Source organism: Glycine soja, chromosome 2, assembly GCF_004193775.1.
Source record: "Glycine soja cultivar W05 chromosome 2, ASM419377v2, whole genome shotgun sequence".
Taxonomy (NCBI): domain Eukaryota; kingdom Viridiplantae; phylum Streptophyta; class Magnoliopsida; order Fabales; family Fabaceae; genus Glycine; species Glycine soja.
Genome location: NC_041003.1, coordinates 9,788,966 through 9,804,865, shown reverse-complemented (window position 1 = coordinate 9,804,865; position 15,900 = coordinate 9,788,966). Strand labels below are relative to the sequence as shown.

The following is a 15,900-nucleotide window of genomic DNA, read 5'->3' as shown; positions in this document are numbered from 1 at the left end:
TTCTTAATTGAACAACATTTTTAAATCTATAAGATAGATTTAACAATTAATGTAATTAATAATATTCTATTAATAAATAGAAAAATCAATTTTGCTTTATCTATTTTTTTTACAGAAAATTTTGTTTTATTTGTTAATCTCCATGCAAGAGACTAGTATATATCATACAAAATTATCATTACACCGACAACAGATAAATAAATAGACAATAAACATAAATAATCTTCAAACCAATACTAGACAATAAACATAAACATAGGAAAAAAAATGAGGAACTAAAAATGTTAATAGAAAATTAATGAAAGACTAAAAGTTATCAAATAAATTTTGAGGGACTAAAAATTATAATTTGAAAAAGTTGGGGAATTAAAAATTTAATTAATCTTTTTTTCAATTTCATTTAAAATTAAGCTCCTCCTTGTTTATATCTTCCTTTCCGGTCTCTACTTCATAGTTTTAAAAGACTTATTTCAAGGTTATTGTGGTCTTTGGGTTCGAAGCCTTCAAAATGGAAATCAACCTGAAGGAAGGTGAGGAGGATGTAGAGGAATCCAGGAGAGATTATAGAGGATTTGCCATTGATCAGTGGTGATGTGAGGTGTGGTGCTAAGGCTGAGCCATGATGATGAATGTTTGAACTATCAAGTGAAAAGAGAGGTATATTTATAAAAAATAGATTAACTTAATTTTGAATTGAGGATATTTTTGGGAAAAATAAATTTAAAAAAAGAGGTATATTAACAAAATTGGGAGGTATAATTATCAATGGTCTAATTATAAAGGGTCTTCTTGAGTGGTGATAAAGTGTTAGGGTTTATATTTAGTAATCTTTATGAAAATTTCTTAACAAAACAATATTGTAAATGGACAAAAGGTATTTTTTAAAATTATTTGATCTTTTTTTTAAAATGCAGTTAGAATTAATAGATGAGGATCAATTTGAAAATTTTGAATCAAAATTTTGTTAACAGAAATAGTTTCATCATCTTTTTTTTTATATATAGAATTCATCACCTTTTTTAAGGAATAGTATTTTGTACGAGGACACTGTAGTCTTATATAGTATATTAACTATTAACCAAACTTTAATATTAAAATACAAATTTATTAATCATTGTATTATTATTTTAATATACATTGCTTTTCATTGATGGTATTCATTTTTTTATGAAAAATGATGATATTCATTTACTAGATCTTAGAAAAAAATTATCGCATGGAGATGAAAAATGATCCTAATTAATCAAACTTGCATGCCACATGATCCCCCAATTTTTTTTCTATAAAGATGATCTCCAGTCTTAGATATTTTTTTAAAATAATAATAATAAAATTATAATTTGTATATAGTTGGACCTAGTTAATTACATTTAGCAACAACTTTTAATGATTATTTTATTACCTCGAGTCAAACCACATTATGGGGTTAATTTTTTGCCACAAATAAAGTATGATCAGAGCATCCTTAAAACATGTATTTTTATGGGTGTTATATTTTAATTTCATTTTTCTCACTGGAGTAAGTATATATATATTTTTTAGGGTAGAGCAAGTCTATATATGATATGGAGGATTTTTTTTTAAAGAAACAAACAAATAAAAAAGTCAGTTTATTGTATTTGAAACAAAATTAAGTGTAAACAAAAAATCATCTAAGTATGAATTATTTAGCATTTTCACTATTAAATTTTTTTTATAAATGAATTATTTTTTATCAATAAATATTAATTGACAGTTCCCTAGGAGATTGAAACCTATATTTTTTTCTCCCTTCTTTTTCCTTTTTTTTTTCTTTTCCCTTTAACTACCAAGGAAATCTTGTTACTCCTTTATACATGAATTACTTAAATATAATGTAATATTGTGGGGTCCACTTAAAATATTTTAATTACAAGATATCTAAATATATCTTAAATTGTTATAATTGGAGACACCTTAATTCGGTTCTCAATTATATTTGAACACTACACCTAATATCATTGGTCTTCAATATCTTGTTTCTGAGCCGACCAATGTTTCACCCATTTTTTATTTTTCAGCTTTCAAGCTTCTTCTATAACGTTAGAATTTGGGTTTATCACCTTTCAAGAACACACTATCAATGAAACTGTAGTTTAATTTGTGTATTCCAAACATGATAATTTTTTGTCTTATTTAATATTATAACGTTTGTATTGTGGTTTGTGTAATCGGTGCTACCGTATATATAGGAATCATGACACAACCATGATTTCCTCAAAAGTGAAAACGAATATACCTCTACGATACCATACAATAAATATAAGTATTTTATACATATAGAGATACGTTAGAAAACATTTTAAAACCATATCATATATAATTAGTGAGTAATCCAATGTTCACTTTCTAAACTGATTAATGATGTCTTTAACTAATTATCGATCTGTTCAACATTCTTTAAGGATGATTAATTAACATATGTTAACAAAAGTTAGTGAAACTCTTATTTTTTGTTTTTCTTTCATCAAACGGAAGCAAACAATGCAAACACAACTACACAAGAGAGACAAGGCCGTTTCATAATGGTCACTTTGCGTGTTGCGGTTTTCTTGGTTTAATTTGGAGCGATAAGTTTCAAATCTGTGGACTGAAGTGAGAGCAAACCACTAGAGTTGCATGCAATAATCACTTTGCATGCTGTATTTTGAACAGTGAATACTTTAGTTACTACTTTCTATAGAGTGCCAAGGTCTGCAGTGGAATACTTTAATGTAAAGTGTTAACGTTTCTAATTTCATAAAAACTTAAAGTGAAAAGATTGTCATATAGTTGTACCCTCACTAAACAAGCTCAAATAGACAAATACCATTAATTACTATTATTGGATTGTAATAGAGCTTTCTATATTTACATCACTCCTAGAGTACGTGAAAATATAAAGGTTTATACAATTATATATAGTAAGTACTAAGTAGCATTTTTATTTTACTTTTTTAAGTATGATTCATCATGCGTTGGTCTTAACCACATCACTACATAATAATTTAATTAATTTTTTTGAAGGCAATAATTTATTATATATTATTAAGAGAATTTCATAAATAAGAAAAACAATTTTACGACTTGAGTAGATTAAAATAGTGACTACCTTAAATTGAAAAAAACTTATTAACGAAAATGAATTAATGATATTTCAAATTTCTTTTATTCATTTTACGAACCACACAGGAAGTTTAATTTTGAATTCCTATGATATGCTCACCAATACTGCTAGTTAGCTTCTATAATATATATATATATATATATATATATATATATATATATATATATATATATATATACACACATATATACTGCCAGTTAGCTGTTACTTAAATAATTAAATTAAGCTGAATGTATAAGTTACTTGGAGAATGATAACAAAATGCATCTAAAATCATCATTACGTATACTCATAACGTTAGCATCCTTTCCTCTCATTAAGAAGACAGTTAAGAGTGCACTCATTGCCTAATGCGTATTTACTATATACTATATAAGAACAAAAATTCACCCATCATTAGGACCTGCAGATAAGAACAAAAATGGTTACAGAAGATAATATTATTTCATCGCGCTTAGAAGGACAATGCAAAATATATTTTTTAAAATAAAATTTATCAGTTTAGATTATGCAAAATAACGCAGATAAGAAACATAAAAAAATCAATTGAAACAACTAAGGATCAAAGGATCGATGTAATATCTTATTTTTAAAAGGGATTAATATTTAACTGTCAAAATGCAAGTTTTAACAGTATCTGTTTATATGGTAAAAAAACAATATGTGTATTTATTTGGAGAGGTCTAAAGCCCAATATTAACCATTAAATCTCATAATGAATGATGTATTTAGTGGTTTTTTATGTAAAAATAATAGAACAAATATTAACAATTAAATCTTATAGCAAGTAAAAAAAAACTATTATCTTATAATGAAGGGTTAAATTAAAATATATAATTTTCAATAGGTCTAGATTAGTACGTGAATTGTCTTGTAAACTCTTTAGTATTTGAATTCAATTTCAATTAATAACATGTAATTCATTTAATTTTGAATTAATATTGTATTGAAAAGAATGCATTAAGAGTATATTATTGTTTTTCTTTAATTTTTTTTATAGAGTTCAGTTAACTATTGTATGTGTATATAGACATCTGATTAATTAGAAGTTAAAAATAGAAGGTTTAATCGATACAGATATTTATCGTATCAAACATGCAAAAAGTCATTAATTTACTTTTTAAAAAGTAAGCATTTAATAGGGTGCATATTTAATAACTTCGCATCAAATGCCATTAGGAATTGAACACATTAAAAAAAACACTTTTTATAAAGAATTTTTGTTAACTATTTCTCAAAATCAATAAATATTTTTGTTTTTATTAAAAACCATGGTGGAAATACATTGTTCACAACTAATGCTATATTTTTAATAATAAAATTGTCTTTTGATTTCATAATGAAAACCATTTTGTACTATATTTTAAGGAATTTTTATTATGTGTTTATAGATATTTAATGTGAAAGGAATAAATACAATTTATTAAATATTTCTAATTACTTAAAAAAGTATTAAATAAATTTTGTATTTTTAATATGATTATAAATAATTTTTTTATACTTTTTTAATTTTTATCATATTCATTTACACTCAATAAAAAATCACATTTTAAAGAGGTTAAAGGCTTGATATGAAGAAGAAGAAAAAAAAAGATAAACAAAATATAATAAAATTTATTATTTTGAGATAATATTTTTGAGTAAAATATTCTTTACTATCATAAGTTAATCATTTAAAAAATTACTATATAAGTAAACGGGAGAAGGATGCAGATGAAAGAAAAAAAAGAAAAAAGAATTATAATTTACAAATTCCCTACACCTAAAAGAAAAAAGAAAACTGTCATTGACATCCATCTTAAGAGTGACACCAAAAGTTCTTTTCTATATCTCAGATATCATAGAATTTATTAAAATGATATTTTTTAATAAGAAAATTGTATTAATTTTTATTTGAAAATTTTAGCTATATATTTCCTAAAAATGAAATAAATTAAACCAAATTCTTCCTAGCTAAAACAAGTGGGGCCATCGTATATGGTGGGATCCTATAGTGGAATATTCTTGTACGCGGTATGATGTTATATGCTAAATATATTTGTTGTGATGAAAAGTAACCGCATTGTCTTATGATTATATTTTGGGGGTGTTAACCATCTTCATCATTTCTACTTTTTAATTTTCTTTTTGCATCTTTAACTGTACTTGGCCACCTATATATAAAATCCTTCTGCAATTTCCCTCTCCTCAAATCTAACTCTCTTAATTTATCTGTCTCTCTCACTCTCCCTCACTCTACCATGACCTTGTTGACCGTGGAAGATCAAAGTTTGCATGATATGAACTTCTTGTGGGAAAATCATTCATGGGATCCCTCCAATTCTGATAATTCGGGTGAAAGTAAAGAAAACATGAAATCACTTGATCAGGTAGAAGAAAAAGATGAAGCTCTCATGAATAAGAAACGAAATCGAGACCAAGGCAATATTACTAGTGGTGAAGGGAAAGGTGAAAAATGTCGTGAATCTGATCATGAAATGCATATATGGACCGAGAGAGAAAGGAGGAAGAAAATGAGGAACATGTTTGCCAGTCTTCATGCTTTGCTTCCACATCTTCCTTCCAAGGTAAATATTCAATCAAGTTCATTTTCATTCTTCGTGTGGTTTAATAAGTTCAAGGATAACCAAATAATTTTATTATTTGTGAATATTTCCCTTATGTTATCCTCGCATTACATGACTTTATATTATATGTCTTCTTTCTCCGACTTAACTTTGATCCTTTTCTAAAAAGGATGTCCTTTTCCCATGAAGTTTATCTATCTTGTATATGTCAGTTCTTAGCTTTTTTCTATCCTTTTCCAACATGGACAACTAGAAAATAAAGGAACAAATTAAACTTCTCCATCTTTCCATGTACCTTAAAAATGGTAAACGATTTTTTAGGGGAATGAGCTTTAACCTTATTTGGCAATTTGAAAATATTATTAGAGATCTTTCGCAAAATTACAGAATTTTTTCTCTCTTTTATATTATATGAGCTTTATGATTTCTTATCTAGACTCTTAAAGGTCCAAGAAAATGTTCAATCCTTATATATATATATATATATTTCAATTGTCTATGTAAATCTCTTTCTTATTGACATTTTTAGTGGCTTAACCAGAAACTTTTTTTAAAGAGTTTAAAAGGATCTTGAGTCCGAGGACAATCAAATTATCACCACGTCAAATCACTTGAAAAAATTTCCTAAATAATATATTTTTATATACTTAATCAACTCTATACATTTTTATTTATGACAATGAAAGATAGATATCAAAAGAGTTTACAACTCACATTTATACATTTGAGCTTATGTATCTCAATTAAAAAAAATTGTACAAATATTAATAAATTATCTTATACAAAAAATTTGACCAAATGAAATAAAAAAAAATATTTTAATGAGGTTGATGATATAATATATGTATGATAGATAGGACTACAAGGTTTCAATACGGTAAAAAAACAGTGTAGTTGGATGAATGTATGTAGTTCGGTTTTCATCTAATAGTTGACATTTGGCCACATCTAATTTACACACAATATGATTATTGGTTACATATTAAACAAGATTCAATCTAAGTTGTAGTTTCTCTTGTTTGGGCCTTTGGCTTCTCTTTACCAAAAAAAAAACACAACATCAACCCATACACATTTTGCTAATTGCAACATTTTTAGTTACATTGATTTCAAATTTGTTTAATTACAACTTTGTTTGGAAAAAAAATTATACCAAATCGATTTAATTACAAATTTATTATTATTTGTTTTTTGAAGAAATATTATTATTATATAAATTTGGTGATTACCGTTACTAGAATTATCTCTACCCAAATGCCCACCTCACGACAACCACCAAAGTTAATCTTAGGTGGCACAATAATTTCTTTTCTAACATATACTTTGATGTTCCATCTTTCGTAGGCTGATAAATCAACCGTTGTGGATGAAGCAGTGGCATACATTAAAAATCTTGAGAAAACCCTGGAAAAGCTAGAGAAACAGAAACAAGAAAGGGTCCAATGTGTCTCCACTTTTGGGTGTGAACCATCCATGTTTGTGACTGGTCAGGGATCTTCTAATAACAACATTTCCAATGCAATAATTGGAACTACTTCAAATGCACTTTCATTCCCTGTAGCTTTTGACAAGACTTGGGCTTCTTCAAATTTGGTCTTGAACATTTTTGGAGATGAAGCCCAATTCTCCATTTGCACAGCCCATAAGCCAGGCCTCATGACTACCATTGGTTTTGTGCTGGAGAAGTACAAGATTGAGGTCATAACTGCCAACATTTCGTGCATTGGTTATGGAAATGCTTGCATGATTCAAGCCCATGTAAGTTTGAAACTCAATCCCCCACCATATATTTTTTCTTATTATGCATGTTTTGTCGACTTTATTTTTAATTCAAAGTTACTACTTTCTAGACTGTTTTTAATTCAAAGTAACAAATAAACTGTTTTCAAATCAAAGTTTTGATTGTTAAGACTTAAGAGTGACACCAAATGTTTATTATATATCTCTATAAGAGATATCATGGAATTTAATAAAATTGCATTTTTATTAAAAAAATGAATTTATTTTTATTTGAAAATTTTAGTTATATATTTCCAAAAAATGAAATAAATCAAATCAAACTCTTCCTAAAACAAACGGGGTCACCATTTGTTGTGGGACCCTCTAATGGAATATTCTTGTGCGCGATATTATACTATATGTCAAATATATTTGTTGTGATGAAAAGTAACCGTATTGTCTTATGATTATATATTGGGGTACCATCCTCATCATTTCTGCTTTCTAATTTTCTTTTGGCATCTTCAACTATACTTTGCCACCTATATATAAAAGTATTCAGCAATCTCCATCTCCTCAAATCTAACTCTCTTAATTTTTTTTTCTCTCTCTCTCTCTCTCCTCAAATCTTAAATATCGTCATTCAAAAGTTTTTGTTAAATTTATAAGTTTGTGTAACCAAAAAAAACTTACAAGTCTGTACAACAACAATACTTTCCGGATAGTGGTCGGGATGGAGTCATACAATATTATGTTTGGTATATACATGCAAGTTATTGTTCTTCCTTCCTAAAGTCGATTTGAATCTCTTAGGAGACAATGAAAGGACAAAAATAAAAAATAAAAGAGATTATTTAGTACATACACGAGCACTACGAATGTAAATATGATTTACTATTAACTCAACTAATTAATTGTTGATCTTACAGGGAAAACGAGTTTCACATCAGTTCCTAGATGCAAATTCAGTAGAGGAAATTTACAAGCAAGCGGCAGGAGAGATTATGCTATGGATCGGTTAAATTTTTGGATGATAAAAACTTATATTGGTATCATTATGTTTGGTGTGGATTTTTAGTTTTCTTGAAACTATTAGCGGACTTTTATGGCTTAACTGCCAATGGTTCTGAAAGCAAACAAATATATATACTCTAATCTTTGTGGTTTAATGTTTAAACTAAATGGTTTGTGCATTTCATAATCGTTATCTGACGATCTTTTCAAAGGATATTCTTGAACTTAGTTTTTTCCTAAAAGATTTGTTAGACTTTAAGATTATGTCTATGAAAAAGGTATGACAATTTTTCAAATGCTTGTTAAATGCCGAAGTTACTTAACCGGCCTTTATATATATAAAAGCAAGACATTTAATTCATAAGGACAAGAGTTTAACTCAGTTATAAAAATTCAACCCGTAATCAACTCTACTAAATTACTAAGATCAAATTAACTATTAAGTCACTAATTAAATTACATGAGTTGATCTATATAAAAATAATTAAAAATTTAATATCCTATCTCAAAAATAATTTTCTAATTCAGAACTTAATGTCTCAATGATACCTGATAAAATTATAATACTACAAATAAATGTATTTATTGTAATAAATTATATATTTGATAAGACATTTAACTTAATTTTTAATTTTTACACCCATTTGTTATAAATATATTCATAAAGGGATTTATTAACAAACATCCTATTTTCAGTTGAGTGCGTTACCAATCAACACAAACAAATTGGAAAAAAAAACCTTTATTTTAATTTTAATTAATTTATTTAAGGATATTATAATAATTTAAAGCTTAATTAAAAAAGTGATTTCTCTCTCCTCTCTCTTATCACACTACGTATCAATGGATTTCATTATCATTTATCTCAATTATTGGTACGATTTAATCTTCTTCCTTCATCATCTTGATATGTCACCGATGACGATAAATCAAACACCGAGTACAAAACCTTAGATTGTGCATCAGTCGGTTCATCGCGTCTCGGTTTGACGTGCCGCCACTGGCCACCATGCTTTCGATAAGTAGAAAAGCAATCCTAACCTTGCAAGGCATCGTTCCTGAGCTTTGTTAAAAACATAAAGATATGCTTAGTATTGTTATTTATTTCACCCATATTTTTATGATTTGACCCCATTGCTTTTAAAGTTTTTAGTTTTCATCAATTGCCTCTAATTGATTAGTTTTTTCTTCATATGTTTTGTTGCTTTTATGTTATTTTGTTTGATATTGTTGGGTAATTAATATTCCCACAAAAAAAATTACTCACATCCACCAAGGATCGTGAGAACACAACAAATATTACATCAAGAATTTAACGTGGTTTGATACCTCTTGTCTATGTCCACGGAATCATCTAAAAAAGTATTTCACTATCACAAAAATGATTACAAGATTGTAATCCACCCCAAATAGTATATCGCTCTACATACCCGAGTATTCCACTCAATGGTTACAAGAAATGATAACACTCTCACACAAAGACACTTTTCTCTCAACAAAATGACTTTATTTCACAATCTCTATTCTCATACACTCTCTCTACATGTGTTGTATTTTTCCACTAATTCTCTTCTCTATTTATAATAAAGATTACCACCAACTATAATAAATAAGCTTTCTAGGAAGTTGAAACAAAAATAACTTCCAATGCATCCATTCAATTAAGGTTCATATAGTAAAATGTAATCTTTCACTTTGTATTTAAGCCACTTAAACCTTAATGATAAAAATCCAATTCTCAATATGCATGCATCTTATCTTTTGGCTTGAAACTCTACGATTCTCCCCCTCAAGCCAAAAGAGAAATATTTTTCAATCAATTTGAAAGCAAACAAACTCCCCCTCCAACAGAAGTCTCTCCCAATACTTCAACAATATTAGAAAATTTCATTTTCTTCTTCACTTTGCTATCATGGTTCCTCTTCAAGGCTTGTTCATCCAAATAGCAAAGGTTACTTTTATTTTTCTGCAACACCAAGTATCTCCCCTTGTACACCTTGCATCCCCACTTTGAACCAACATACTTATTCCCTTGTGATGTCATCTCCCCTATAGAAATCATATTGACAACAGCAGAAAGTACAAACCTCACATTTGAGAAAGTTCGAATAACATCATCATGGAGCTTCATCCTCACGATTCATATGCCTTCAACCTTCATTGTTTCACCATTTCCTAACTTGAAATGGTCGAATTCTCCATCAATTTTCAAAGTATCAAACATTTCTCGATCTCTGCAATTGTGCTTTGAGGTAGTAGAATCAATCACCTATTTTGTTTTAGCAACCTCATCATTTGTTGCCATAAACACGCCATCTTCATCTTCAACACTTTTTACTACATTAGCTTGGGAGTTGGTGCCATCTTTGTTCATATCTCTTAATTTCCTTAAGTTCCCCTTCATTTATTTGCACCCCACTTGCACATGACCATTCTCACCGCAATAGTAACATTGTATGTTACTCATATCTCATTGCAAGCGTTATTGTAATTTTGATCTTCCTCTTGGCCCATCATGTCTTCTTGAATGATTCCTCCCTTGCTCAGACTCCACCACAACTATTGCATTGTGTTTATTATCAACATTTTCAGTTCTCATTATTCTCTCATTTTCTCTAAAAGCAGCAATCACCTCATACAAATTTAAAGTTGATCTTCCCACAAGCAATGTTTGAACCAAAGTTTTGAAGGACCTTGGTAGTGAGGCCAACAACAACATCGCTTGCTCCTCATCAGAGAGTTTATCATCTGTATTCAACAATTGACTTACTAGTTGGTTAGCGACTTTGACGCATAGATATCCACAAGGCCTTTGGTGTTGTCTCCTTCAACACGGTGTATTTTATCTCGGGAATAAGGGCTAACTGAATCATGCTCACAGTCATCCTTTAAATCTTAGTCTACTCGGTTTCATTTATAGAAACTGGTCTTTCATCTTCTAATGCCTGATCAAGACCCTGTTGCACTAAAAGGTCTTGAATAGTATTTTGCCAAATCATAAAATTTATTTTTTTCGTCAAACAACGGTATCTTGAACCTTTGTGTGCTCTCGGCCATAGCTCTGATACAACTATTGGGTAATCAACGCTCCCACAAATAAAATTATCCACACCCACAAATGATCGTAAGAACACAACAAAGATTACACCATAGAAAAATAATTACAAACACAGGAATTTAATGTGGTTTGACACCTCTTGCCATGTCCACAGAATCGTCTAAAAATTTATTTCACATCACAAAAATGATTACAAGATTGTAACCCACTCCAAATAGTGTATCATTCTATAAGAAATGATAACACTCACATAAAGACACTTTTCTCTCAACAAAGTGACTTTGTTTTATAATCTTTCTTCTCACACACTCTCTCTACATGTGTTGTGTTTCTCCACTAATTTCTCTTCTCTATTTATAGTAAAGATTGTCACCAACTATAATAAATAAGTTTTCTTGGAAGTTGAAACAAAAACAACTTCCAATGCATCCATTCAACTAAGGTTCATATAGTAAAATGAAATCTTTTACTTTGCATTTAAGTCGCCTAAATCTTTGTGATAAAAATCTAATTTCCAATATGCATGTACCTTATATTTTGGCTTGAAACTCTATAGGTACTTCATTTCTTTTAAATTATAAATATATTTTTAGTCCCTTTAAAGTTTTTAAGTTTGATTTTTCTCCCTTTAAATTTTTTTATCCATTTTTTGTCTCTTAAGCTTTTCAAGACCAAAACTATTGCATTTTAAAAATAAGAAGAAAAAAACTGACAATTTTATAGAAAGAATAAAACGAAATAAATTTTAAAAATCTTATTCTATCTTATTTTATATTTTAATTTTATATGTATGATAATCAATAATATTATTATTTTTTAAATAATTTGCCCCACTAATTTCGGATCTTGAATTCGCCACTGTCCGCAACAATGTACGCACTCCACAATGTGTCTTTAATCTAAGCGTTGGTATTTTGCTCCTATGATGATGTGTCCATGAGCAACAACATGAATGCAGCGGAGAATGACGATTGTGTGATCTCTAATGACATGGTGGAGACGATGTTGATGCAAGCAAACCACCCAATAGAGCCTAGGTTAGTGGCGTCCATCTTCGAAACAAAAGCGGAAAAATGAATTTTATATGCAAATGACTCATTACCTATTGTAATTCTTGTGACTATTTTTTTCTATTGTTTTCTTTGCATGTAAATCAATAGGTTGAACTGATGCTATTGCTACAGCCAGTAGCATGTCCATGGAGGCGGGTTGGGGTTGCAGAAAACGTAAGGGAAACACGTTGATAGGTAAGATATACCGGAGAGAGAAATCATATTTTTTTTAATTAAGTATTAAATTATTGTAATACTCTTAAACAAACTAATTAAAATAAAAAAAGATAAAGGTTTTTTGTCCATTTTTTGTGTGTTGATTGTTAATACGCTCAAATTGAAAATGGAATGTATGTCCATTAGCAAATCTCATTCATAAATTAATAAATATATAATTTTTAAAATAATGATATATTATAAAATTTATTTTTATCATATATAAACTAAAAATATATGTTGGTATAGTGGTTTTTCTTACCTTCAAATGTCATAAAGTCTTGGGTTCTAGTCCTCTCAAGGTACAATTTTTCCACAATTTCTTGGGGTGGTATCATAGTGAAAAAGCCTAAAATACTTTAAAGACACCCTTCCAAAAGCTTAAGCTCCTTCCTTCCTTTTATTTTCTCCCTTCTTCTCCTCCTTCAAGTTTTCTCTCCTCTTTAGAGCTAAAATCTTTGAAGTTCACTCAAAGGAGACCTCATGGATGTGGTTGAATCATGATTGGTTGGTTTTGATGTAGAGACCTCAATATATTTCCTATTTTTTCTTCTCAAAACCCAACTTGGAGATGTTTGTTGTTAAGGAAAGCTTATCCTTTTTTCTTGTTTTATGGTGGTTTTGAGTTGTTTGATTTAAATCTTTAAGTTCTTTTGTTGGGATTTAGTGTTTAAAAGCTTAAGGGGTGATTATTGATGCATTTATTGTGAGTTTATATGTTTGGATAACCATTAATAACATCGAAAGCTCGAATTTTTGAAGGAATAATGTTGTAGAATGCAAATTGGCTTAAGCAAAAAAAAAAAAAAAAAGGCTTAAGTGAATTTAGGATTGTTTGTAAGTTTTAGCATTATGGAAGAAATTGGTTGAAGTCAAGTTTTTTTTTGCTTAAGTGAATTTTGGAAAAAATGTGAAGTCTAGACAAAATAGAGTTTAAGCTGAGAATTTTGAGCTTAAGCAGGTTTTGGAAATCTAGCGAATGGTTTAAGCAAAAAATTTATGGCTTAATCCAAATTTGGGTAGAATATTTCTAGAAAGATTACCTCTTATCATTCTATGAAAATTGTGTATGTGTGTTGGGGGGTGCGTGTGCGTGCGCGTGCGTGGACCTTGTGGGTCTAGTCTTTTAAAAAAATTACAATTTCAAAATGAATATATTTTTTTCTTCTAAAAAATAGTCAATTACACTTAATTATATATATATATATATATATATATATATATATATAAAGTCTTAATAAATCTCTAACAAATATTCAATTATAAAATTTTTAACACAACCAAGTAAATTTTTAACAAAAATGCAAATAAATTTTGGACTGAGCTTTTAAGATTAATTGGGTTTGAATTAGGCTTATCTAGTAGTTCCAAGTTTGCGGGTCAACCTGCGGTCCAAACCCGTACAGCTCATGGGTTATGCGGGATGAACCTAAAATCCTGTATAGTCATAGTTTTTTTAAAAAATTGGTCCATGACCCATGCAGACCGTGGGCCCCATGGACCGATCCATGAACCTAAGCCTTAGCCTATTTATCCATCTCTACATGCATCTCATTTGTCCAAGTAAACCTCTTTCATGTTGATTTCAATCCTTATAGGTTTAAAGGAATCTTACCTAAGAATCATGACAATTAAATTATGACCATAACAAATAACTTCAACGAATCTCCTAAAACAGAAATATGAGTATTTGATCGATGCATTTGAATTTTCTACATCTCATCCACTATAAAAACTATTAAACATAAGTTACATCAAATCACTTATACCAAAAATGAATCCAAATGTAGTAAATAAAAATTATTGTAATGATAACAATATGTTTTTTTAATGAATAATTCTAAATTCTCCTAGATCATCCTCATATACTCTTTTATGGTAAGTAATGAATGTGTTTTATAATTTCAACACATTAGATGGATTTACTTTTTATTCAATACTTACTATTAAAGATAGTAGAAGAATTTGTAGGAGAAATTAGTAGCATATAACATTATTCTTTTTTAACATCTCACTCATTAATAATATGTAATTTATGTAGTTATTATAGATTTGATTGCATTTGAATTCAATGTGGTAAAAACAGTGTAGTTGGACAAATGTGTGTTATTCTTCATCTCATTTAAAAACAATATGATTCATAATTACATATTAGACATGACTCAATTTACACAATTGGATGGAGATTATATATCATACATTTTTCTAACTGTACTAAATCATGTTTAGAAACAATTTTTTGTTGTTTGGAGATTAGATATCATACATGACTCATGGGTAATTATGAAATGTAAAAAAAAACACGAAAGATGGGGGATTTAACATTAACGCAAAGAGAAAGAAACTAAAATCAAATTTCATTACATGCACAAGTGAATTTGTTAATTACTTGTACTTATACTTTAAATTATTATGATTATGATTATTATTATTTATACCTTAAAGATCAAGAAAATAAAATGGATAGGAACTTAGTTAAAGTTAACAATTTTAGATAATGATTTTTAGAAAGAACTCTCAAGTGATAATTCTAAATATATCGAGAAAAAAAATATTTTCATAATATTTTAAAAACTATAATAAAATAGAATTCTTTTACATTAAAAATAAAGAGTCATTAATGTCACTAGAATTTTATCTACTAAAATACCCGCCGACAACGACCAAGGTTAAGTTTAGGACCTTTTTTTTCCTTAAATGCTTTGACATTTTTTATTTTCGTAGGCAAATAAAGCATTTGTTGTCAATGAAGCATTGAACTACAAAACAGTTTTGGAGGAAACCAATAAAACCCCATTAATTCTCAATACAATATTAAAAACAATCAATTAGTCATTTACGAGAAATAGTCTTTAATCTTTTTTAGAACCATATTGTAACTTTGCTACATCTAAAAAGGAAAACTTGCTACTATTGTTCCATCTTAAGAATGTCACCAAAAATTATTTTAAGCCTCACAATGATAATAGATGTTATAGAATTTATTAAATTGCATTTTATATTAAGAAAAGTTAATTAACTTTTATGTGAAATTCTAGTTATATATTTTATAAAAATGAAATAAATTAAACCAAACTCTTTCTAAGAAGAAAGTGAGGTCACAATGTAGTAGGCATGACAATAAAAACCAAACTCATGGATTTCCGTTCG

At 28.5% G+C, this 15,900-nt stretch overlaps 1 protein-coding gene across 1 annotated transcript; it reads left to right on the top strand.

Annotated features, from left to right (window-relative positions):
- Window positions 1-5,221: 5,221 nt before the first annotated feature.
- LOC114370807 (transcription factor bHLH95) lies at window positions 5,222-8,611 on the top strand. Its single transcript, XM_028328198.1, has 3 exons — window positions 5,222-5,691; window positions 7,036-7,449; window positions 8,340-8,611. Exons 1-3 carry the CDS (start codon window positions 5,365-5,367, stop codon window positions 8,430-8,432), a joined length of 834 nt encoding a protein of 277 aa, XP_028183999.1. The 5' UTR covers window positions 5,222-5,364; the 3' UTR covers window positions 8,433-8,611.
- Window positions 8,612-15,900: the final 7,289 nt, after the last annotated feature.